The 23,218-nt window shown below is 48.0% G+C and overlaps 1 protein-coding gene across 4 annotated transcripts in view; it reads left to right on the top strand.

Annotated features, from left to right (window-relative positions):
* The window catches only part of CHD2 (chromodomain helicase DNA binding protein 2), a 1,289,637-nt gene that overhangs the window by 979,787 nt on the left and 286,632 nt on the right, over positions 1 to 23,218 (top strand). For all 4 annotated transcript variants that reach the window (XM_069625070.1, XM_069625072.1, XM_069625071.1 and 1 more), the window contains one exon: positions 2,247 to 2,386. In XM_069625070.1, coding sequence (XP_069481171.1) covers positions 2,247 to 2,386 — 140 coding nt within the window. The remainder of the gene's footprint in view (positions 1 to 2,246; positions 2,387 to 23,218) is intronic.

Here is a 23,218-nt window from a genome sequence, read left to right as displayed (position 1 = left end):
CAGGCGATGAGCATGGGCGATGCTTTCTCGTTCCCCTGGGAGGGCCTGTTCCTCTACGCGTTCCCTCCTTTGCCACTGCTAATCCGGCTCGTCAACCAGCTCAAGAGGTCACGGTGCAGGATGATCCTCGTCGCACCTGCGTGGCCGAGGCAGATATGGTTCCCGGACCTTCTGGACTTGTCAGCGTCCCCGCCAATCAAGCTGCCGGTGGACGCGGATCTGCTCTCCAGGGAAGGAGGAGCCATCCTCCACAACGACCCGAAATCGCTGAACTTGCAGGCCTGGCTCCTGCAGCGCTAGAGTTTGGAGGATACGACATACCGGCCGACTGCAGAGAGGTTCTTGCAAAGGCCAGGGCGTCCTCTACTCTTAAATGCTACGGACACAAATGGAAGAGGTTCTCTGTCTGGTGCCACGCACAGAAGATTAACCCTCTACGGATTACGGCTCCCCAAGTACTGCCGCACCTGCTGACGCTGGCCAAAGCTGGACTGGCACACGCGTCCATCAAGATTCATCTTGGTGCGATCTCCCGATACATCAGAACCACGGGGCGGACGTCCTTGTGGTCTCATCGTCTGGTGAAAGAGTTCATGAAGGGACTGTTCAGATCGTTCCCGCCGGTGAAGGCTCCGGCCCCGGCGTGGGAGCTCAACGTGGTGCTGACCAAGCTCATGGGACCTCCGTTCGAGCCTCTGCACTCGGCCCCGTTGAAGTTTCTGTCGTGGAAAACAGCGTTTCTTGTGGCCATCACCTCCGCACGACGGGTGGGAGAGATCCAGGCCCTTTCCTGCAAGGCCCCGTACTTGACTTTTCACGACACGAGGGTAGTGCTCAGGACGCACCCCTCCTTCATGCCCAAGGTACCGTCGGACTTCCACCTCAACGAACCCTTGGTGTTGCCTGTATTCTTCCCGTCGCCTTCGTCGCCGGCTGAGAGAACTTTGCACTCGCTGGATGTGGCTAGAGCGCTGAAGTTCTACGTGGACCGCACAAAGTGTTTTCGGAAGACGTCACAACTCTTTGTGAACTTTGGACCTGTCAATCAGGGGAAGGCTCTCTCGAAGGCTTCCATTTCCAGATGGCTCTCCGGCTGTATCATGTACTGTCATCGGTTGGCAAACCGACCGCTGCCTGGCCGTCCGAGAGCCCATTCCACCAGAGCGATTGCAGCTACCACGGCGTTCCTTTCTGGTGTGCCCCTGCTGGACATATGCTGGGCTGCTACGTGGAGGTCGACGCACACCTTCACGAAGTTCTACTGCGTTGATCGGGATTCCAGGGAGGAGTCCAGGGTCGGCCAAGCAGTGCTGCGCAACCTGTTCGCCTGAGGTGAGCCTGGTGGGGAGGTAAGATGCTTAATGTTGAGTTTGATGCAATGCTTAATGTTGAGCCTTTGCCACCTCCCGTGGTTGTGCATGTGTGTACTGCTATGTATTCTTTATTCATGAGCATGTGAATCCATGCCAGACCCCATGCTGGAGAAGGAACAAGTTACTTACCTGTAACTGTTGTTCTCCAGCATGGGTCTGGCATGGATTCACATGCGAACCCTCCCGCCTACCCCTCTGCGGCTCTTCACTTGGTCATACTGCCACTTCACGTGCTTCCAAATCTGAAGATGGCTGCCAGAGGCGGTGCTTAGGTAGAGGGCAGTCATTGGCTGTGGTCAGTATGACGCAGAGACCAGTGATTGGTTATTACTACGAAAGACAGATCAGAAACGAAACTGATACTGGTTTTTTCTTTACCGAGGATTCCCAGCCTGACGACGGGGAATATTCATGAGCATGTGAATCCATGCCAGACCCATGCTGGAGAACAACAGTTACAGGTAAGTAACTTGTTCCTTACTGGTCACTGAATGACTTTTCCTGGAACTTGAGCACGACTTACCTCCCCATTACAAATGTTTTATATTGTGCTCTATTTATATGGTGGCTTCACATGAACAGACGAAAAATCCAGAACTACATCTTAACTTTAATAAAAAATGTCCACTTTTAAGAAATTTAACACCACTCAAGCCAATCTCCAGGAGCACACAAAAGGCTTGGGTACTCCATAATTGGAAAAATAGAATATATTGTTAATAAATTATACAGGAGTACAGGTTTCTTAATCTCATTTTATACATTAAACTAGAAACCAGATATTAGTGTCCAAAAAAAAGTGAAACCTGTGATTTAGCTCTTTCGTATCAACATTGATAGATCATAACAACGTTGGATTGCTTATTGTTTTAGGCTTGAGTGCATTGCCAGGGATGCAGAGCTGGTAGATAAATCTGTAGCTGATCTGAAGCGCTTGGCAGAGCTTCTGCAATCTAGCTGTGCCGCAGCCATGCAAGAATTTGAGGAACATCTGAAAGAGAATCCTACAGAGGGTAAGTTTTCATTGCCTGAAAATGGCCTCCGTGTTCATGGTATATTTGATGGTGACAATAGTCTTTAGATTTTTTTAATGCGAATGTAGCCATATTTCTTTTTATTGTTATGGTTAAAAATATCAACCTTTATAATCCTGGCTTGCAAATTGGGAATAAGACATTGTATTGGCGCAGTTGGATTACGAGAGGGATTTTAAATATTGGGGTTCTTTGGCATGATGGTAGGATGGTGTCCTTTGCTTCTATTAATCGCAAATTCGGCCTACGCAAAATGGAGTTTAGGAGGTATACGGATTTAGAGGCTCTATTATCAGAAAGACAGGGATGTTGGATGCTCCAATCAGAACTAAATAGTGGTTTGTGATTTGTTTGACGCTCCACCACGTATGGTTTCACCCTTCCTTAAAATGATGCCTTTGGAGGATTCGTATTAGGCTTCATGGGAAAAATTAAGGGAGGCATGAACTGATGATTTAGGAAGGGATATTTCTGCCAAGGAATGGGAGGGATTATTGAAGGTGGTTGCAAGGTCAAAGATGGATTTGAGTTTGTGTTATACTCATCAAAGAGCATTAGGTTGTTTGTACAGAACTCTGACGCTGATGCATGGGTTAGGTATGCAAGATGGTGAGACATGTTGGGGTTGTGGTCAGAGAAGCGACACTCTATTGCATAGCTATGGAACTGCCTGGGGGTTATTGGTTTTTGGAAGGAAGCGTTTGTTAGGGATATTTATCATGTACGATTTATCCCTTCTCGTAGTGAGATCCACAGCACTTTTGCTGGACTTCTGAGCCTTTTTCTTTTAATCCAGAATGAGTGGAGCCTTTTTCCACTCATTCATTCTTGTTTGCTCTGTCTTTTGGAACTCTATTATTTGTATTCTACCTGTACCATGGATTCTGTCTACACTATAGCTCCTAAATGCATCCGTGTTTTCACAACTGCAGCACACAGCTCCTTATGGGCAGTGTTGCTGGGGACCCTTAGGGTCCTCCTTTAAGAATGTTAGGGAGAATTCTCAGAAATCTGCTAATTCCCTCCACCTTAGAGACCCGCAGCAACTTTGCTGGATTTTGAGGACTGGAGAGAGTGTGACCCTTTTTCCCACTCTCTCATGTATTTCAATGTTATTTTTACCTCTCTGTTTCTTTCTTTCTTTTGGAGTCTGACAGGCTCCATAGGCATCATCTTTTACATTGTGTGTCACAGCGCCTTCAGCGCAGTGGCACAGGGAAGTCTTTCAGATTTCCCCAAGGGTTAAATACCTTTCTGTGGGATAAACTACTGTTTCCCAGAGCAGTAAAGTGAAATTTACTTTACTTACCATTGTAACTTTCTAGGCCCAGCACACAGTATCTTACAATAGAGTGCTGGTGGGGTTGCTTGGTATCCCCTGTGTCTAGATCCTCATGTTACGTTTGTATGCTTCATTAGAACTACCATGGTTTGCATGTTACTGTGGTCTGCGTTCACAGCTCCGGTAAAGCAACCGGAGGAGCCATCATTTTCAAAATGGCACAGGACCCATCTTTGACAAAATGGCCCCCAGTCTTCTTTTTACACCATCTCTTTATGGAAAGGTCCTTCTAGAGATTTTTTCTGCGCGCCAAACCAGGTTTGGTCTCTGTTAATTTCGCCTTTGGCGGGATTCTGGAGTAAAGCCTGCCTCTGGCTCCACAGTGTCTGGGGTAGACAGGAAGTGAGGGAGGTACCCAAAACTCCCTGTCCTTAGTCTCCTAGGAGACCCAAATGCACTCTGTGATGATTGGCTGGCTGACTGTCCGGCAAGGCAGCCACCCTGCTCGGTGTGTGACAGCTAGGCTGGAATGAATGTGAGAGAACTGAATAAAAGGCAAGTCTTTTGGCTTGGAAGGCAGAGTCGACCACTGGACAAAGGAACCGAAGAAGAACTGGAATAGGACGCCTGCTACAACTCCTGGACTGTTGGTTTGCCCGGTGAAGACCTGCTGCAGTGCCGAAACGCCAAGTTCGCATCGACAGAGAAGCCCCTGCCAGGACAACTTCTCCCTTTGAGTTGGTGGGACCAATCAACTCCAAAGTAAGCCACCTGGACATCCATCTCGGAGCTGGTTGAATTTCCACAGAGTTGCTGCTGGAAACCGTATAGCCAGGGAGAGGAACACCAGATTGTGCCTGTTGCTTTTAAGCTGGCCTAGAGCTTTTGGAAGATCCTCCGGACTCCCAGGAAGCAGGACTGCCCAAGCCTGAGCCTCCTCAACAGAGTGCGGCACCCCAGAAGCAAGGAAAGTCCACCTCAACAGCCAGGAACCGCGGTGTTGCTATTTGTGGTAGACACTGAGCTGAAACGCGAAACAGCCACTGAAAGTGAAGTTTGCCGGTTGCACGTTTTGCCCGTCCCAGTGCATTGCAGGACTCCGCCGACGCCCTTGCTCCTGTCCCCACGACTGAGGCCCAGGAACAGTGAGTTCTGCAGAGTTGCGCAGGAACAGAATTCATCAGCTGCATCTTTTCTTCATTTCTAAGATACTGTAAAACAAGTCTAAGAGAACTTGCCTCTTATTGTAGAAGTGCTTGTTACTTCCACAACTCACAAGTCTAATCAGCTTGTGGCCCTACATTTGATTCTTCTTTTTATCAAAGACTCCTCAGAACTTGTGCAAAGACTTTTCCATTTACTTACCAGAAGTGCTTCAATCTATACAAGACTTTTGCCTATTGACTTTGGCTTAGCCTATTGAATTGTATGACTCTTATAAGAGGATCTAAAAGTATTTGCCCTTCTTATGAATATTTGTGGTCTCTTGTGTTCTAATAACCTTTGCCTTTTACCAAATTCTAAAAGTATTATAAATGCTCACAGTAGGATATTTGTTATTGAAGTCGGCTGTGGGTGTAGGTTGTGTCTGCGGGCCATCCCAAAAGGGTCTTTACTGATTCAGAAACTGAGTGTACAGTATTCAAGTGTATTTGTGTGTTACTATTCTATTGCTCCCTTCTGAAGAAGGCTTTATATTTGATTTTTGTATTGTAACTCCATTACTGCCCACGTTTCCCCTCTTGAGATATGCCTGGCTGCTCAACACGCTACCAAAACTGTAAAGTGCAAGCTTATACCAAAGGTTGGGTTGTCTATACCTGTAGTCAGAGTTGTTTGTAGTGTTCCCAGAGGCAACTGCATACAAACTTTGCCCAACAAAGACGTTGTTTAGTATCTCTCCCAAACCTCTATGGTCTGAGGGATTGTCACACACAACCTTCAGTGGAGTGCATAAGGGATACCTAGTATCCCCCTTCTCTCTGCTCCTGTGACTTTCCAGTCACATTGACAAAGAACTAGTTATGTAAAGTGGCAGTGGACGTCTTATACCCACTATTGTGTATTTTTTTATATACCGCAGGCTATGTTCATAGCCCCGGAGGTGCACGATAGGGGCACTCAAGTACCAACTTGGGGCCTCCCTTCTTTTTTCACCATTACTAGCGTGTTTGTTCTTTGCTAGCCCATCTGCCATTCTGTGCGGGGGTGGCCTGTGTGTGTCTTTTGCCTTTGGCGTGAACCCAGTGTATCTGGGCAGGCAGGAAGTGAGGGAGGAGTTGTCCACCCCCGCTGTTCTTTGTCTGCCAGAGTGCCTGAATAGGTCCAGCTCCAACAGGGGGGTTGGCTATCCTGATTGGACAGCCAACCCCCCCTTTCTGAAAAATGCTGAGAGCGGTAGCAGAGGCGTGTTGGGCAGAATTGCATGCAGCACCCTCTGGGACCACAACTCACAATTAGGACTACAGGTGTAAACCAAAGCAACCTTTGGTATAAATCTGTACCACACATTTATTGGTAGCAAGCTGAGCAGCCAGGCTTATCTCAAGAGTGAATAGAGCAGTACAAGTCATTACACAGAGGACTTTCAATCACAGTGGTTCAAGTAGACACTTATACTCAAGGTATCTTGGTAAAACACTTATTTATTACACAATCATTTAGAAAACATTTCACTAGGAGGCAACCTAATATTACATACCAATACACTTCAATACAAAACTCTAAGATTCTGAGACAGTTTGAGCTCCCCTGAAAACTGAGCCAAATGGCAGTTCAGTTACTTAGAATTGAGTAAAAAGGCATAAGGTAAGTAGAATAGATCACATATACTTGTTAGACAGTGCAAATAGTTTCAGTTCACCAGAAGAGTTCAGTTCAAGTCAATAGGCCTAGGCCAAAGTCAATGGGCTAGTGTTCTGGATAGTCTTTGCAAAAGTTCTCAGAAGTAGTTTAGGCGAAAAAGAATCATATGTTGGGTCACAAGCTGATTAGGCCTGCAAGTTGGGAAAGTTTCACAAATTTTCACAGCAAGAGTGGCATTCTCTCAATCAGTTGGCACAGTACCTCAGTATGAAGAAACAAATGCAGCTGAAGTCATTGGTTTCTGGCAGTTCCTGCAGATCTCACTGTACCTGACCCTCAGTCGTGGGGACAAGAGAGAGGACATCGGCGGACTCCTGCACTGCACGGGATCGTCGGAAAACACAAACAAAATTGAGTAATTTCAGTTCCAGTAGCTGTAGATTCAAGCATACAAGCTGTTGTCCCTCTCCCTGGTTAATCTTAACCAGCCTTGTGAATGGTATCCAGGTTGGCTTACGAGTTGATTGGTCCCACCAACTCAAAGGGAGCAGTCGTACTTGAAGGGGCTTCTCTGTCGAGATGAACTTGGAAATTCCTACCTGCAGCAGGGCTTCACCGGGCAAACCAATGGTCCAGGAGTTGCAGCAGCCGTCCTCTTCCAGCTCTTCTTCAGTTCTTTCGTTCCAGTGGTCGACTCTGTTTTCCAGTCCAAGAGACTTGCCTTTTAAACAGTTCTCTCCCTTCCATTCCAGCCTAGCTGCCACTCACCCAGTAGGGTGGCTGTCCTTGCCGGACAGTCAGCCAGCCAATCATGCCAGCCTGCATTTGGGTGTCCTAGGAGGCTAAACACAGGGAGTTTCAGGCACCTCCCTCACTTCCTGCCCACCCCAGACACTCAGACGCCAGTGACGGTCTTCAGTCCTGAAGCCCGCCAAAGGCATACGAACAAAGGGACCAAACCTGGTTTGGTGTGCAGAGACAAACACTAGAAGGACCTTTTCAAAAATAAACAGCGAAAAAAGAAGACCAGGACCTGTTTAAACAAAGGGGCTTAAGGCGCCATCTTGAAAAACATGGATCCCGTGATTTTTAGCTACCGGTGTTCGCGGTCAGGAAAAATCATGGTAGTTTGTTGTAAAACCACTGCCAGCCGCCTTTTCAATAGGAAAGGGTAGCATTTGATTGCTGCATGAGTATTTAGACACAGGGAATACTATGTAACCCCTCCAGCACTCAATTCTAAGATGGTGTGTGGGTATGACGTCCTTTCATTGCCTGCTTTTTCATCCCTAGATTTTTAGGGGCGGTGGGAAAGGGCAAATAAGGGTTTGGGGGGTGGACAATAGTACAAAATAAGTGTGTGTGGGGTGTTTGGGGGGGCAAGTCCCCCCAAAAAAAAAAAACACAAGCACATTCGATGGAATGTGCACGTTTAAAAGCCTGGCGATGTAAAAGCAGGCGATGAAATTACATGGAACCGGTGTGTGTTGGGTCTAGGAATTCAGAAAGACTAGTAAAGTCAATTTCACTTCGCATTGCAAAGAAGGTATTTAAACCTTTGGGAAGTCTAAAAGACATCCCCTTGTCACTGCACTGAGGGTGCTGTGTAACACACATGAAAAGATGATGCCTATGGAGTTATCTAAAACTCCTTAATCAAAGAACACAAGTCTGAAAACACATAAAAATAGATGAAATAGTGGGGAAAAAGGCTCACACTCTTTCCAGGTAAAAAAATCAAGTCCTCAAAATCCAGCAAAGTTGCTGGGGTCTCTAAGGTGAAGGGAATTGGCACATTTATGAGAATTCTCCCTAACACTGGGAAAGGGTTAACATGCATTGCATTGAGGGATTTTAAAGTGCTTACCTGTTTGAGAAACTTGTTAACCCATTGAAGGATGACCAAAACGAACAACATACAGACGACAGACCCAATAACCCCCTACATCACCAAAGCAAGAGGAACTTCCAATCAACAACCAAAACCCCCGGAAGACGAACCCGATGAAAACACAAAAGGCCCAAGACAAAACCTAGAACAACTCTTCGAAGACGCTGACACCCCAAACCCCGCATCCCAACAAGTGACCGACCAAGAAGGAAACCTCAACATCGAGCGGAAGACAACCTCGACAAAACCCAAACCAAACAACACCTCCAAACTTCACTGCAATCTAATAAACGCAAGATCCATGTCAAAACACTCAACAGAGATCTACGACCTGCTCGACGACAACGGCATTGGCATCCTGTTCATCACAGAAACATGGCTGGACGACAACTACAAAATCACACTCCAAAGCTGCCTTCCGACAGACTTCAAATGCCTACAAATAAACAGGAAAAACAAAAAAGGAGGAGGCATCGCTATAGCATTCAAAGAACACCTGAAAATAAAAACTGACGATCCACTCAACATCCTCAACTGCGAAACCATGGTAATTCACCTAACAGCGAGCCCAAAAACCAACATCACATTCATTCTGGTATACAGACCACCAACATATGATGCAACATTCATCGATAACTTCATAGAAGCCATCACCAACTTAGCCATCAACCATGAACACCTAATCATCCTGGGGGACTTCAACATCTGGTTTGAAGACAGCCACGCCAATTCCCAAAACTCACTAATTGAACAACTCAGCACCATGAAACTACGACAACTAGTCAAAGGAGCAACGCACTCGGCAGGTCACACCCTAGACGCAATTTTCACCAAAGAAAAACTCATCACCACGGCACCTCCGATACAAATACTGTGGAGCGACCATCTCATCATCCCATTCGTGATTACTCGGCCTAACGAAACCTACATCCAACATCCGAAACTCACAACCACCACCAAACGAAACTGGAAACGCGTCAAAGAAAGCAACCTATTCAAACAACTGGAATTAACGAAACCCTCAACTACAAAACTGGAACTAGCTGACCTAGACAGCAAAGCAGAAATACTGCACAAATGGATCGCAGATACGATAGACAAGATCGCCCCGGAAAAAACATTCACCCCATCAAAAAAAAGAGCAATGGCAAAATGGTTCACCCCACTATTAAACGACATGAAAAAGGAAAACAGAAAGATGGAATTGGAATGGAGGAAAGAATACAACCCAGGGAAAAAAACACTGTACCAGAAACAAATCCGTGCATACAAGAATGAAATTCAAAAGGCAAAGAAAAGACATTACGATGACAGAATCAACAATGCCACCAACACACAAAAAGAAATGTTTAGCATCATTAAAGAAATGAGAAACCCACCAGGCTCTGATAACACCCCAACCCCCTCAGAAAAACTATGCAACGACCTGGCAGATCACTTCAAAAAAAAAATCAGCGACATCCGTCAAACCATACAAAAGCGACCAATCAACCACAACATACAACCCAACGAACCCAACTCGAAACCACAACACAAACTGCAAAGCTTTCCTGAAATATCAGCAGAGGCATTCGCAATGCTGGTTAAACGAAGCAAGAAAGCAGGATCACCCACGGACCCATGCCCCCCAGACAGGGCTTTAAGTGGACCGGGGCCTGCCGGGGCTGAGCCCCGGCAGTCTCTGAAATTTCGTTTTGAGGCGGGGCCCTGCCGGGGCCCAGTAATCTCCCCTGACAGCCCCGGCCACTACACGAAAAGGCATTTTTTTCTACAGCCTGAAGCTCTCGCTCATGTGCGAGAGCTTCAGGCTACAGAAAAAAATGCCTTTCAGCCATAATGGTGGCGCCGCACCTGCGAGGCATCCCTTTAATCAAGAGATTCCCGTCGGTCGGCGCTACCATTATGGAGAAACGTGAGGCCGCTGGAAGCAGAGGCCTTGCTTTCTAAATACTCGAGCTCCCGCTGATTCGCAGGAGTTTCAGTATTTAGGAAAAAGGCCTCTGATTCCAGTGGCCTCACCCTTTCAGCCTTAATGGTGGTGCTGCCCCTCCCCAGCTGGCGAGGGGCAGCACCACCATTAAGGCTGAATAGGCAGGCGCTGTCCAGTGCCAGGCAAGCCTACACAAAATAAATGCAGAGATCAGCACCCTCTCCCCCATAGGGGAGAGGGTGCTAATCTCTACAAAAGGCTGCCTGGCAGGGGTGGCAGTAGCCCATTGAGCCGGGGCTCATCAAGGGGGTGTGGCCTAACGGGCCATCAAGACCCCCGCTGTTAGGCCACGCCCCCTCGATGAGCCCCGGCTTGATTTGTAGTGCCACTTAAGGCACTGCCCCCAGACATCTACAAATCAATCCTTGCGCAAGGATCGCCAGCTGAACACTACAGAAACCTTCTAAATCTATCACTATCAACAGGGACTGTACCGAAGATCTTCAAATCAGCATACATCAAGCCACTCTTAAAAAACACAAGTGGTGACGTAGATGACCTTTCCAACTACAGACCGATCTCTAACATCCCCTACCCAGCAAAACTTCTAGAAACCTACGTATATAAACTAACCCAAGAACACGTAGAAAAACACCACCTGCTGGACCAAGCTCAAATAGGTTTCAGACCAGCGAGAGGAACGGAAACAGCACTACTATCCATCTGGGACGACCTCAAAACTAACGCAGACTCAGACACTACTTCAGCCCTTATTCTGCTCGACCTCTCCGCAGCCTTTGACACTGTTAGCCACGACACCCTGACCAAAAGACTAGAAAACATAGGCATAACAGACACAGCACTACGCTGGACCAAATCATTCCTAACAGACAGAACAGAAACCGTATGGATAAAACCTTTCAAATCCACTCCACGAGTTAACGACTGTGGAGTACCACAAGGATCCTCACTATCTCCACTATATTTCAACATCTACCAGACTCCAGTCATCAGAATCTTCAAAAAATACATTACATGTTACAACTACGCAGATGACACTCAGATCATATACAAAATCAAAGACACTGATGCCGACCATTCATCCCTTACCGACTGTCTAAAAGAAGTCTTCGACTGGATGGATGCCAACAACCTGAAAATCAACCCAGGAAAGACAGAAATCAGGATCGTATCCAAAGACCAAGAGAACAAAACCACCATCCCATGGCCTACGGAAATGGGAAACGCATCAACACCATCGAAGGTAGTAAAAAATCTGGGAGTCCTAATGGACAACAACCTAACCCTGGAGCCACAAATAAATGCAACAGTGAAGAAATGCTTTTTCCTCCTCCGGACGGCAAGAAGAATTCTACCTTTCCTCTCCTTCGTGCACAAAACACTCACCATCGTCGCCCTAATCATGTCTAAAATGGACTATTCAAACAGCCTCTACCTCGGAATACCTGAATACCTCTTGAAGAAAATGCAACGGATCCAAAATGCAGCAGCAAGACTACTCCTCAAACTATCCAGAAGAGATAGTATCACTCCAGCCCTAAAAACCCTACACTGGCTCCCAGTTAAACATCGCATCACCTTCAAAACAATGTGCATAACGCACAGGGCAATCAGTGGACAAGGAGCAGAATTCCTACAAAACAAAATAACAATCTACAAACCAACGAGACCCCTGCGATCGAGCAACGAAATCCGCCTGGAACTCAAACCATACCTCAAGAAAAAACTTGGAGGCACCCCCTTCTACCACTTAGCCGCAAAAACCTGGAACAACATCCCAAAGGAAATAAGAAACACTGAAGATCACCTAAAATTCAGGAAATCACTAAAAACCTGGCTCTACAACACCACAGACTAAACCTGAAAAACGAAACTGGTAAAAAAGGATAACTAAACCGAAAAGACACGGACATCCCTGACCGGGGAGAGTAAAGCCCACGGCAGCTGGACGGGTGACATCGAATAGACAGGAACACAGGCGGCACACACAGAGATTGAGTCAACTGACCCAGACAATCCTACCAACTCCTTCGCCCGCACCGTAATTTAATTACCGCCAAGTACCACATTGGGGTGGAATTATAGAGACATCGACAATCCCCACACTACCCGAGAGGTTGTCATTAGCAGAAGCACTGGCCACGAGAGTCTAAATGGAGGATAAGGGGAGCCACGAGAGAGCATGTTAGAGGTGGGGGCCAGAGGAGTAAGGAACCTGTAGACCAGTCAGACCCAGATCAGGACAGAGTCGCAACAAGGGAGACTACGCAAGCTGAGCGCTTCTATTCAGGATAGAGATGCAAACTAACCAACCCTACTAACAACTTCCCTATCTGCATACACCTCTCAAACCCAAAACCAAACACAACCAAAACTTACAGCACAACAAACCGCACAAACTTCACTACATTGCAACAACAAAACAAAACACACATAGCCTTGCACAACAGTACCCGACGACTACCGGCCGCAAACACCCCAGGCCCTGCCAACGGACCCACCGGGCTGAGGCCGCCAACAGCAGATCACTGCTCTCTTGCATTTTCCCTGCTTCCTCCCACTAACTCAACCCCCCTCTCCCTTTTCAGAGCCGCCAGAGCGCCAAGGGACCACTACGGTGGTGATAGTGCGCGGTACAAATGTCCTTTAACATTAACATTGTTTCCTTCCCTAACCTTTTACTTTTTGCCTTAACCTCAGTATTATCATTTAAGTGTGAAAAGTGATGTATTAATGTCCGCAATGCCCTAACTATTGAAGTCACCTCTGGGTGTAGGAAGTATCTGTGTGCCATCCCAAGGGGGTATCTATTTACGTAACTGAACTGAAGGAGTGTGTTTTTGAAGTGTATTTAGGTGTTACATAGTGCTCCCTTCTAAAGAAGGCTTATTTTAAAACTGACTGTTAAATTTATAAATAATTATTTTAATCAAAAATCCTTGAATAGAAGTGTTATTTGAATACATGTCACTGTGAATCTGTTACAACCCTACAGCTGACATTGACCCCTCCTGAGATGAGCCTGACTGCTCAGTCACTCTACCAACTTGTTAGTACATGCCTATACCAAAGGTTGGGTTATCTATTGCCAAGAGGACTAGGCTGGTGTAGTCTCCCACAGGGTTACTACATGCAATCTTGCCTAACGGTTGGGATCACAGGGCTAATAATTACTTAGGCTAGCTTTATACTTCGTTTCACCTTTTTGTCAGACTTTCGACTGTACAAGCAGGGCTTGTACCCTTGACTTTACTCTCGTATGTCCACTTTGACTATTCGCCTCCTTTCTCTGTTATTTTCTTTCGTGGCTTCTCTTACATGCACAAACTCGTCATTCTCCAGCATTGGATCTTTCATGGATTCACATGCTTAGAATATTCCCCGTCGTCAGACTGGGAACTCTCGGTACACATATAAAGTCGTTTCCTATAGGAAAAAACTTCCGACACTTGTGTGTCCTATCCACATCTACGTCCTCTCCCGGGCCGTCCACGCATGCCCCGTAGGACGTAATGGTATAAAAGCCCCACCCCCGCGGGTCCCGTCAGATTTCAACCGTCTCCAAAGATAGTGGGATCTCCTCGCGTAGTCTCTACTTTCTAGGCTATCGTTGAAATTACTCGCTGTTTTGACCGAACGAGCTCCTGTGAGATTATTGGTCTTACCAGGATGTCGGGCAAACCTCTCTTTCGCCCGTGCGCCACGTGCGGATTGAAAAAGGTTTACGAGGGGGACGGCCATCTCGATTGTATATATTGCCTCCACCCTCACCATTCGGCAGACCAGTGTGAAATATGTAAAGGTTTTTCCCAGAAAACCCTGAAAGATCGGAGTCGGCGGCTGGTATCGTGGTTAAATGACGGGGCGGGAGCATACCCTCAGTCGGAGGTTGGCTCCGTGCGCAGGGTGGCCTCGACGAAAACATCGGGGCCCCGCGCCGTTCAGCCTCGTCGGAACCACCGGCGAAGAAGACTCGACCGGCGGAAAAGGATGTTCCACGAAGCCACTCTTCCAAAGACTCTTCAAAAGAATCTTCAAAAAAGGCATCATCATCATCGTCGAAAAAACAGGGAAAGGAAAGGCCAAAATCCTCCTCGGGCGATCCTCATAGATCTGCCACGAGTAGAGAATCGGATAAACGCAGGGAGAGCTCCGTGAAGGCGGGACCGCCTAAGCCACCTGCAGGCCCAACGTCGACGAACCAGTCAGTGTCTTCACTGCCGCTGACGCAGTTGGTTTCCCCCATCATCAACCCAATGACGACGACGTCCTCGTCGACCGAAGTTCTGGCCTGGAGACCAGAGGTTTTTGATCTGGGGTTACCGGACACGTTACTGCAGGAACAAGCAGCGTCGATTTCCTCGAAGGAAGACGACGGTTTCAGGATTGCGGGCCCGGAGTACATTGGGCTACGAGCCAAGTCGCCATCAGGAGCAACCTGCTCTCAGGTGTTTACCCAGCTTTCAAACTCACAATCGGCCCTGTCCATGGAGGTCCTGTCCTCCTTACACTCGCTGCTGAAATCGTTGGATGAAAGGCTTCCACCTGTGGCGTCGACGCTCCCGTTTGACGAGCCAGGCCCTTCACATCGTCCAACCCAAACGATCGGAGTTCCGGTGACTCCAGTGGTCCAGGAGGAGGGTGAGCTTTCGGACTCTTTATCTGACCGAGGGTCAGCATCGGATATCTCCCTGTCTCCATCTAGAGATCCATCCTGGGTGTCGGATGTTGAACTGGAAACACCAAAGAGCCCCACTCACCCGTCGCCACCAGACGATATTGGCGCTTTTCATTCAATGATGGAAAAGGCATGCAAGGAATTTGGCCTGGTCCAGCAGGAGGAGAAAAAGGACTGTTTTCTATTCGACCATATGGGTAAGAATAGACGTTCAGTATTCTCAATACCCATTTTAGATCATGTCTGGAAAGAGGGTGTTCAAACCATGCGTCACCCGTTTTCTGAACCGGCCGTCAAAGGCCGCATTGAAAAGAAATTTAAAGTGCCGGACTCTACCCCGAAATGTCTTTCATCCCAACCTACACCTGATTCAGTGGTGTCGGCAGCAGCGACAAGGAAAGCGAAGGCCCAACACAAGTGCTCTACCCCTCCGGATAATGAGGCAAGGCGCCAAGATGTGTTTGGTAAGAAGGTACTTTCTGTGGGTGCTGCAACTGTGAAAGCAGCCAACTCTTTGGCTATTGTGGCCAGGTACGACAGGGAGATGATGTGGCACAGACTAGCCCCTATACTGGACCACCTTCCGGAGGAACATAGAAAAACGGCGATGTCTCTGGTACGAGAGGGCGAAGAAGCGTCGAATCATGCAATTAACATAGCGGTGGACCTGGCGGATTCGGGCTTTAAGCAGATAAACAACGGGGTTGTTCTAAGACGCCAGGCTTGGCTTAAGTGCACCAACTTCAGGCCCGAGGTGCAGTATAAAGTATTGGACATGCCCTTCGAAGGTGACCTTCTTTTCGGAGAAAAGGTGGACGAGGCCCTGAAGGGCATGAAGGAGGACTCGGATACGGCACGCTCGTTGGGTGCTCTGCAGAGTGGTAAACATTTTCGATCCTTTCGCCCCTTTAGAGGGGCATCTGGCAACTCAAGATTTTCTGCACCCAGGGATAGATCCTTTGGCAGATCAGCATACCCTTCTCAGGGATATAGACGCGCCTCTCAAAACTCAAGCCGGCGCAGAAACTTCCAGTCATCCAAGAGACGACCGACCTATTCGTCGTCGACGAACAAACAGAAAGACCAGCAATGACGGGAAGCGCACCGTTCTGGGAGGAAGAGTGTCGAGCTGCGTCAAAGAATGGGAAAACATCACAACAGATCAGTGGGTGTTGGACACAGTGAGGTACGGACATTCTCTACTATTCAAATGCAAACCTCCAAAATGTCCACCGGTATTCCTACCCCAACCACATCTGAACAATTTGCTGCTGGAAGTAGCACTTATGTTACAAAAAGGTGCCATAGAGTTAGTCCCTGCATCGCAGAAAGGCCAAGGGGTATACTCACGGTGTTTTGTGGTAAAAAAGCCGAACGGAAAGTGGCGTCCCATTCTCGATCTGCGCGACCTCAACAAGACCTTACAGAGCCAAAAATTCAAAATGCTCACGCTGCAGGAAGTGATCAGGTCCGTTCAAGTGGGGGATTTTTTGGCGTCTCTGGATCTACAGGACGCGTACTTCCACATTCCTATGTGTCAAAAACACAGAAGGTTTCTGAGGTTCATGGTAGGTCAGACACACTACCAATTCGCAGTGCTCCCGTTTGGTCTCAAATCCTCCCCAAGAACGTTCACAAAATGTTTGGCACCCGTGGCAGCCTGGCTGCGAAAGAAAGGGCATCATGTATACCCGTACCTCGACGACTGGCTTGTGAGGGGATCCTCCTCGGCATCGACCAACGTCAGCGTGCAGGCCACCTTACAGCTTCTGCAACGACTGGGGTTCGCAGTGAACTTCGAAAAGTCCTCTCTAAGGCCATTAAAGAACTTAAAGTTCTTGGGTGCTCAATTCGAAACCCAGTCGGGAATAGTGAAACCTTCCCTAGACAGAATGTTAAAGATCAATCGACTGACGAGTCAACTACGCTTACATGGCACACTCTCAGTGAGGAAGTATGTGGCGATCCTAGGTTCCATGGCTTCTTGCATCCACTTAGTAGCCAACTGTCGATTGTTCATGAGGCCTCTACAGGAATTCCTAGCGGACAGATGGAAGCAAGCCACGGGTCGGTGGTCAGACAGGATAAACGTCGACGACGACGGAATCATCCGAGCCCTCCAGTGGTGGAAAAGCGTTCACAACCTGGACAGAGGGGTTCCTCTACAAGAACCAGAATTTCAGAATACCATCGTCACGGACGCATCCCTGACAGGCTAGGGAGCACACATGGGCAACCACCAAACCCAGGGCAGATGGTCCCCGACCGAATCACGCCTACATATCAATGTGCTGGAACTGAGGGCAGTGAGATGGGCCTTGAAATCATTCCTCCCACATATCAAGGGGTCGAGAGTAAGAGTGCTGACAGACAACACGACAGCCATGTTCTACTTGATAAAACAAGGCGGCACGAGATCCAGGACCCTTTCTGTGGAGGCTCAAAAGGTATGGCATTGGGCTTTAAAACACAACATATCTATAGTGGCTCACCATCTTCCAGGAGTGAAGAACGTACAAGCGGATTCCCTGAGGAGAAGCATGGCCCAGATACACGAGTGGGAGATGGACACCATTCAGCTGCAAAAAATCTTCAAAAGATGGGGTCACCCCTCAGTGGATCTCTTCGCAACGAAAGAAAACAAGAAATGCGAGCAGTTCGCGAGCAGATGGCCTCAGAAAGGATCCCTAGGGGAAGCATTCTCATTTCCGTGGACAGACAAGTTCCTGTACGCCTTCCCTCCGTTTCCACTTATACGGAGGACAATACAGTGGATTCGCAGATACAAATGCCGGGTCATTCTAGTGGCACCGTACTGGCCGAGACAACCGTGGTTTTCCGACCTACTACATCTGTCGTTGGAACAACCGATAACATTCCAGAAAGTTCTGAATCTCCTGTCCAGGGACAAGGGAACGGTGTGGCATCACAATCCGGACAGCCTCAACCTGACGGCCTGGCTCCTGACTTTTCAGAATTTGGCACTCTGAAAGTCTCGTCGGATTGCCGGAGAATTCTACAGGCGGCTAGGGCTCCTTCCACCAACAAGTCATACATATGCAAGTGGCGAAGATTCTGTATGTGGTGTCAAACCCAGCACGAAATACGGCCTTTAGAAGTAACTCCAGAACAAATTTTACCGTATCTTCTTCACCTAGCGGAGAGTGGTCATCCATAAAGGTACACCTGGCGGCCATCTCAAGGTTCACGAGGAGGAGACAGTCTTCGCCGTTATTCAGCGACAGACTGGTGAAACATTTCATGAGGGGTCTCTTTAGAACTTTTCCCCCAACGAAGCGGTTCCCACCAACGTGGAGTCTAAATGTGGTGTTGGGGGCCTTAATGAAGCCTCCTTTCGAGCCAATGTCCTCTTCATCCATGCAGTTCCTATCGTGGAAGCTGGCTTTCTTAATTGCCATTACGTCAGCTAGAAGAGTGTCGGAACTACAGGCATTAGTCATAGACCCTCCATATATGAGATTCTTTAAGGACAAAGTGGTACTATCAACCAACCCTACTTTCATCCCGAAAGTGCCGACGGTCTATCACAAACACTCGACCATTGTTCTCCCTACTTTCTTTGCGACCCCTTCATCGACGGCGGAAAAGGCTCTTCATACTCTTGATGTGAAAAGGGCGTTGAAGTTTTATCTGCAAAGAACGCAAGAACTCAGAACTACCAGACAGCTGTTCATCGCATATGGTCCGTCGACGAGAGGAAGGGCAATTTCCAAGCAAGGACTGGCTCGATGGGTCTCGTCGGCGATTGCTTTTAGTCACTCCAAGGCTGGGAGACCCCTACACGGGCACCCTAGAGCCCATTCCACGAGATCGACAGCCTCCTCCGCGGCGCTATGGGCAGGAATTCCTCTGACAGACATCTGCCAGGCGGCGGCATGGTCAGTCCCACACACGTTCACACGCCATTACTGCCTGGAAAGGCAGCATGCGGATGAAGTACAGATGGGAAGGGCAGTTCTGCGCCATCTTTTTCAATGAGGTAAGCCAAATATGGTGAAGCTGTTGTCTTTTACCTTGCCTATGTTGGTTTTTTCCTTGGCGTGTTGGCTTTAAGTATATATATATAGATATATAGATATATGTATGTATTATGAATATGTTTATATCAACAAAAAAAAATATGTTGCTGCTTGCGAGCATATATATATATATTTGGATTTGGGGGTGGTTTTTGTGATGCATGTTGCATTGCATTCTCACCTCCTTCTTTTAGGATACTGCTATACAATCTATTCTAAGCATGTGAATCCATGAAAGATCCAATGCTGGAGAAGGGAGTAGTTTCTTACCTGTAACTCCATTTCTCCAGAGTTGGTATCTTTCATGGATTCACATGCGCCCACCAGCCTCCCCGAAATGCAATGTGCAAGATATATGCATAGGCAGGGCCCCCTTTCTACTTTGGAGGGGCCGAAATCTGATGGGACCCGCGGGGGTGGGGCTTTTATACCATTCCGTCCTACGGGGCATGCGTGGACGGCCCGGGAGAGGACGTAGATGTGGATAGGACACACAAGTGTCGGAAGTTTTTTCCTATAGGAAACGACTTTATATGTGTACCGAGGGTTCCCAGTCTGACGACGGGGAATATTCTAAGCATGTGAATCCATGAAAGATACCAACGCTGGAGAAATGGAGTTACAGGTAAGAAACTACTCCCTTCTTGATTCTTGCTACAATGTGCTTTTGCTCGCGGTTTCTCGACTACCCGACAAGCACTTCACGTTGATGTCCTTTTCATTTATCAACACAAGCCAGTCTCCCATTTCACTCACCGGCAGCAGCTGATAGTTTATCAAGACCTTCCGTGTAGTCAGGGATTTTGGCCCACCGTGGCTAGCCTCCTTTCAGGTCCTCACAACGTACATGGATGTACCGCCGTGACCTTCTGCAGTAGCAGGGAGTTGCCCCTTTGGGATTCTGCAGTGACCTATACCTCGCAGCTGGTAGGACGACAGCCTCTCATTCGCCTCCTTGTCCTGTCTGCTCTGCTTCCATGGTCGCGTCGCTTTCCCAGGATTTCCTGGCCTTCATTCTGCTGGTGTTGGTCGCTTCGGTTGCCCTTCTCTCCTTGCTCTCTGGGTGCTCTCATGCTCCGCCTTTTATATCAGTGGGGAAAGGTAACAGGATTCAGGTGCGAGTCATTAAGGTTCAGTGCCTGACTCTGCCTGACCCTGATGTTGGAACATGTCAAGTAGACTGGCTGTGTGGGAGTCTTTCCCTGAAGCCCTTTGTTCATGCAGCAGACTGTGTGTAGGAAAGGGCGGGGGGTAAAGTTCCTTGATAGTACACGGAATGAGGGTATTCTACAGGGAAATGGGGACAGGGATACTGCATCTCTCCTTCATGTGCCCCACTCCCACTCCCCAGGAACCCCTCATCCAGGTGATCCACCCTCATCGGGTCCATCCTCGGGGTCTGGATCCAATAGCAATGGCCGTGGCAAGGCCCCCTGGATGACAGATTCCACGGGACTGGTCGGTGAGACACCCTTTGGTTTCTCACAGTAAGTACACTGAATCCTAGCTAGACTGGCACTGCAAAGAAGCACTTACACTTTTATAAGTTATATAAAAGTATTTTTTTTTAATGGATTGTGTCCTCCCACGTATTCCTTATCTTTGATATTTCCTTATATCCAGCTTGCTGCCTCAGAAACATTTTTTCAGTAGAAGGCACTTTGCGTCGATGCCTGTCGAGTCGATGTCCCTGGGAGGCCTCTGCCTCAACGTCATCACAGGTATAAGTAGCTTGCGCAGCGTCTGTTGCTCAGGTGTGTTTTTCTGCGCTTCACAGCTTCGGTAACGTAACGATTGGTTCATTGTTACATTTCTTTGTTTCCTGTGAAATTTCTTCGAATTTCAACGAGATGGCTTCCTCATCGGCTCCATCTACGCCTTGGTCCGGTTTAAAAAAATGCTGCGACTGCGGAGCTAAGATGTCCATGACGGACCCACACAGTGTTTGCCTGTGGTGCCTAGGGGCAGAGCATCTGTGTTCTGAGTGTGACGAATGCATGTCGATGACGTCCGAGGCCTTGAGGGAGTGCAGAGGGAAGTTGGAGAGAGGTAGGCCCAAAAATCTATTACCCCGTCCAAACGTGAATCATCGGACGAGTCATCGCCTTTGTCTCCTTGTCATAAAATACCTAAACACTCCCGTTCACGAAGTGGATCGCATCATTCATTGTCTTCGAGGCATGGCAAGAAAAGGCGCCATAGGTCGCCGTCCACTTCTTCATCTAGTTCACCCGAAAGGGTTGTTTGCCCCTCGAAACATAGTACCCCGGTACAATGTGAGCAATTCAGAAAGTGTATGTTGAAGGTGTTCGAGAACGCACCCTTGCTCCCCTCGAAGACACCTACAGGCGATACCCCAGACAAAAGACCTGGAAAGCACCGGAGTTGAGTCCTCGACCTCGGCTGTGGAAACTCCTTGAGAGCGATCTAATCCCTCGAATCGAGAGAAAGCTTCCGTGACGCACAAAAAGTCCTCCATATCGCCCCATATGGCAAAGCCAAAGAGTGCGTTGTCAACGCCCTCAGTGTTATGTTATGTTAAAGGTACTTGTATAGCGCACCGTCACCAACAGAATTGGTCCCCAGGCGCTCTGGTGGATCTGTACACAGGAAGGACGGGTAGGGTTAGTCAGGAGGAGGGGAGAAGGAGAGTGGGAGAAGTGGTGTGCTGTTGGCAGCTTCCGCTCGGTATACACCGAGTGCTGGGCTTTGGTGCTAGTGTCGGATCGGGCGAGGCCTCGAGTGCTGTGGGTGAAGTTTATGTGTTGATGCGGAGTGGTAAAGTGTGTTCGGATTGCTAGGAGAGAGGTGGTTGTGTGGCTTTGTGTGGGTTTAAGTATGCAGAGGATTGAGGGTTGGGTTAGTGGGGTCTGTATCCTGATTCACGTACTTATGGTTCCGTTAGAGTTGTATACCTGTGGGTTGGGTTGTTGCTGGTTCCTCGTGGGCCGACTTGCTTCGGTGGTGCTGCGCTGATCCAGCTGTATCATAGTGAGTATTGTTTGGATTGGTAGGTGCGTCTCGTCCTAATCTTCAGGTGTGGGACTGGGTAGGTAATAGCTATTCGCCAGGATCGAAGGAGAAGCCATTGACGCCTTGAGTGTTGACCTCCTCGAGGCCATAGACGACAATTCCTTTGCTTTCGTCGAAGACCTAGACATTGATGTCGAAGCCATCGACGACTTCAGAGAAATCGAAGCCGTTGACAGTTTTGTCAAAGCTGTTGACCTCATCATCGACAATTTAGACACCTTCAGCACCCATTATGACGTCTATAGCGCCGCCTTCTACCTTTGAGAGGATTTACACACCTCAACCTCGATCAGACTTCTTCAAAACTCTTTCCTCAATCTGTGAGGAGGCTGAACACTCATATGATGCGGAAAGACCTTTTGGTCTTAAATATCGGACACCTTCAGTTCCTGAAGAACTTGTATCAGAAGAATCCTGAATAAAAAAACCTGAAGGGTACTCTGCATGAGGCAAGTGGCATTGACACTTCCTCAGAAGTGGAAGTTGGTAGAGCAGATCCAGGAGATCATGCTGAAGGCAACTATAGACTGCTCATGACTAGAGTAATGGAATACATTGGATGGTCCAGACCCACACCTGTTTTCGAGCAGAATGATTTAACAGACATACTCAACAAAGGACCACAGGAAGACCCTATTGTCCCATTTCACAAGGCTCTACAGAAGAGAGGATCTACCAACTGGGAAACACCTGAGATTGTCCCAGTGGTAAATAAGAGGTTAACAGCTAAATATAGAGCATCAGCTTCGGACCCTCTATACCTTTCGAAGCATCCAACACCAGAAAGCCTGGTGGTACAAGCTGCAACCTCTTCTGGCAAACAAAATGCCTATCCCACAAGATGGGGATGACAAAAAATATGATGCCATGGCCAAGAAAGTTTTCTCGGCCTGTATTATGGTGTTAAAGTCTGCTAATGCCACATGCACGCTGGCGAGGTTTACCCACACACTTTGGGAATGTATTTTGATGGTGGCTGACCACATACGCGAAGGGGAGGAAAGAGCCGGTTTCTTGAACGTTATCAAGGATGGAAAGGACGCTATGTGCAAATCCCTCCAGACAGGTCTCGACTCTGTTGACGGCATCAGCAGAGCTATGGCAGCTAGTATGGTAATCCGTAGATTTGCA

Source organism: Ambystoma mexicanum, chromosome 11, assembly GCF_040938575.1.
Source record: "Ambystoma mexicanum isolate Mex_15411 chromosome 11, UKY_AmexF1_1, whole genome shotgun sequence".
Classification (NCBI taxonomy): domain Eukaryota; kingdom Metazoa; phylum Chordata; class Amphibia; order Caudata; family Ambystomatidae; genus Ambystoma; species Ambystoma mexicanum.
This window is presented reverse-complemented; position numbering and strand designations above follow the sequence as displayed.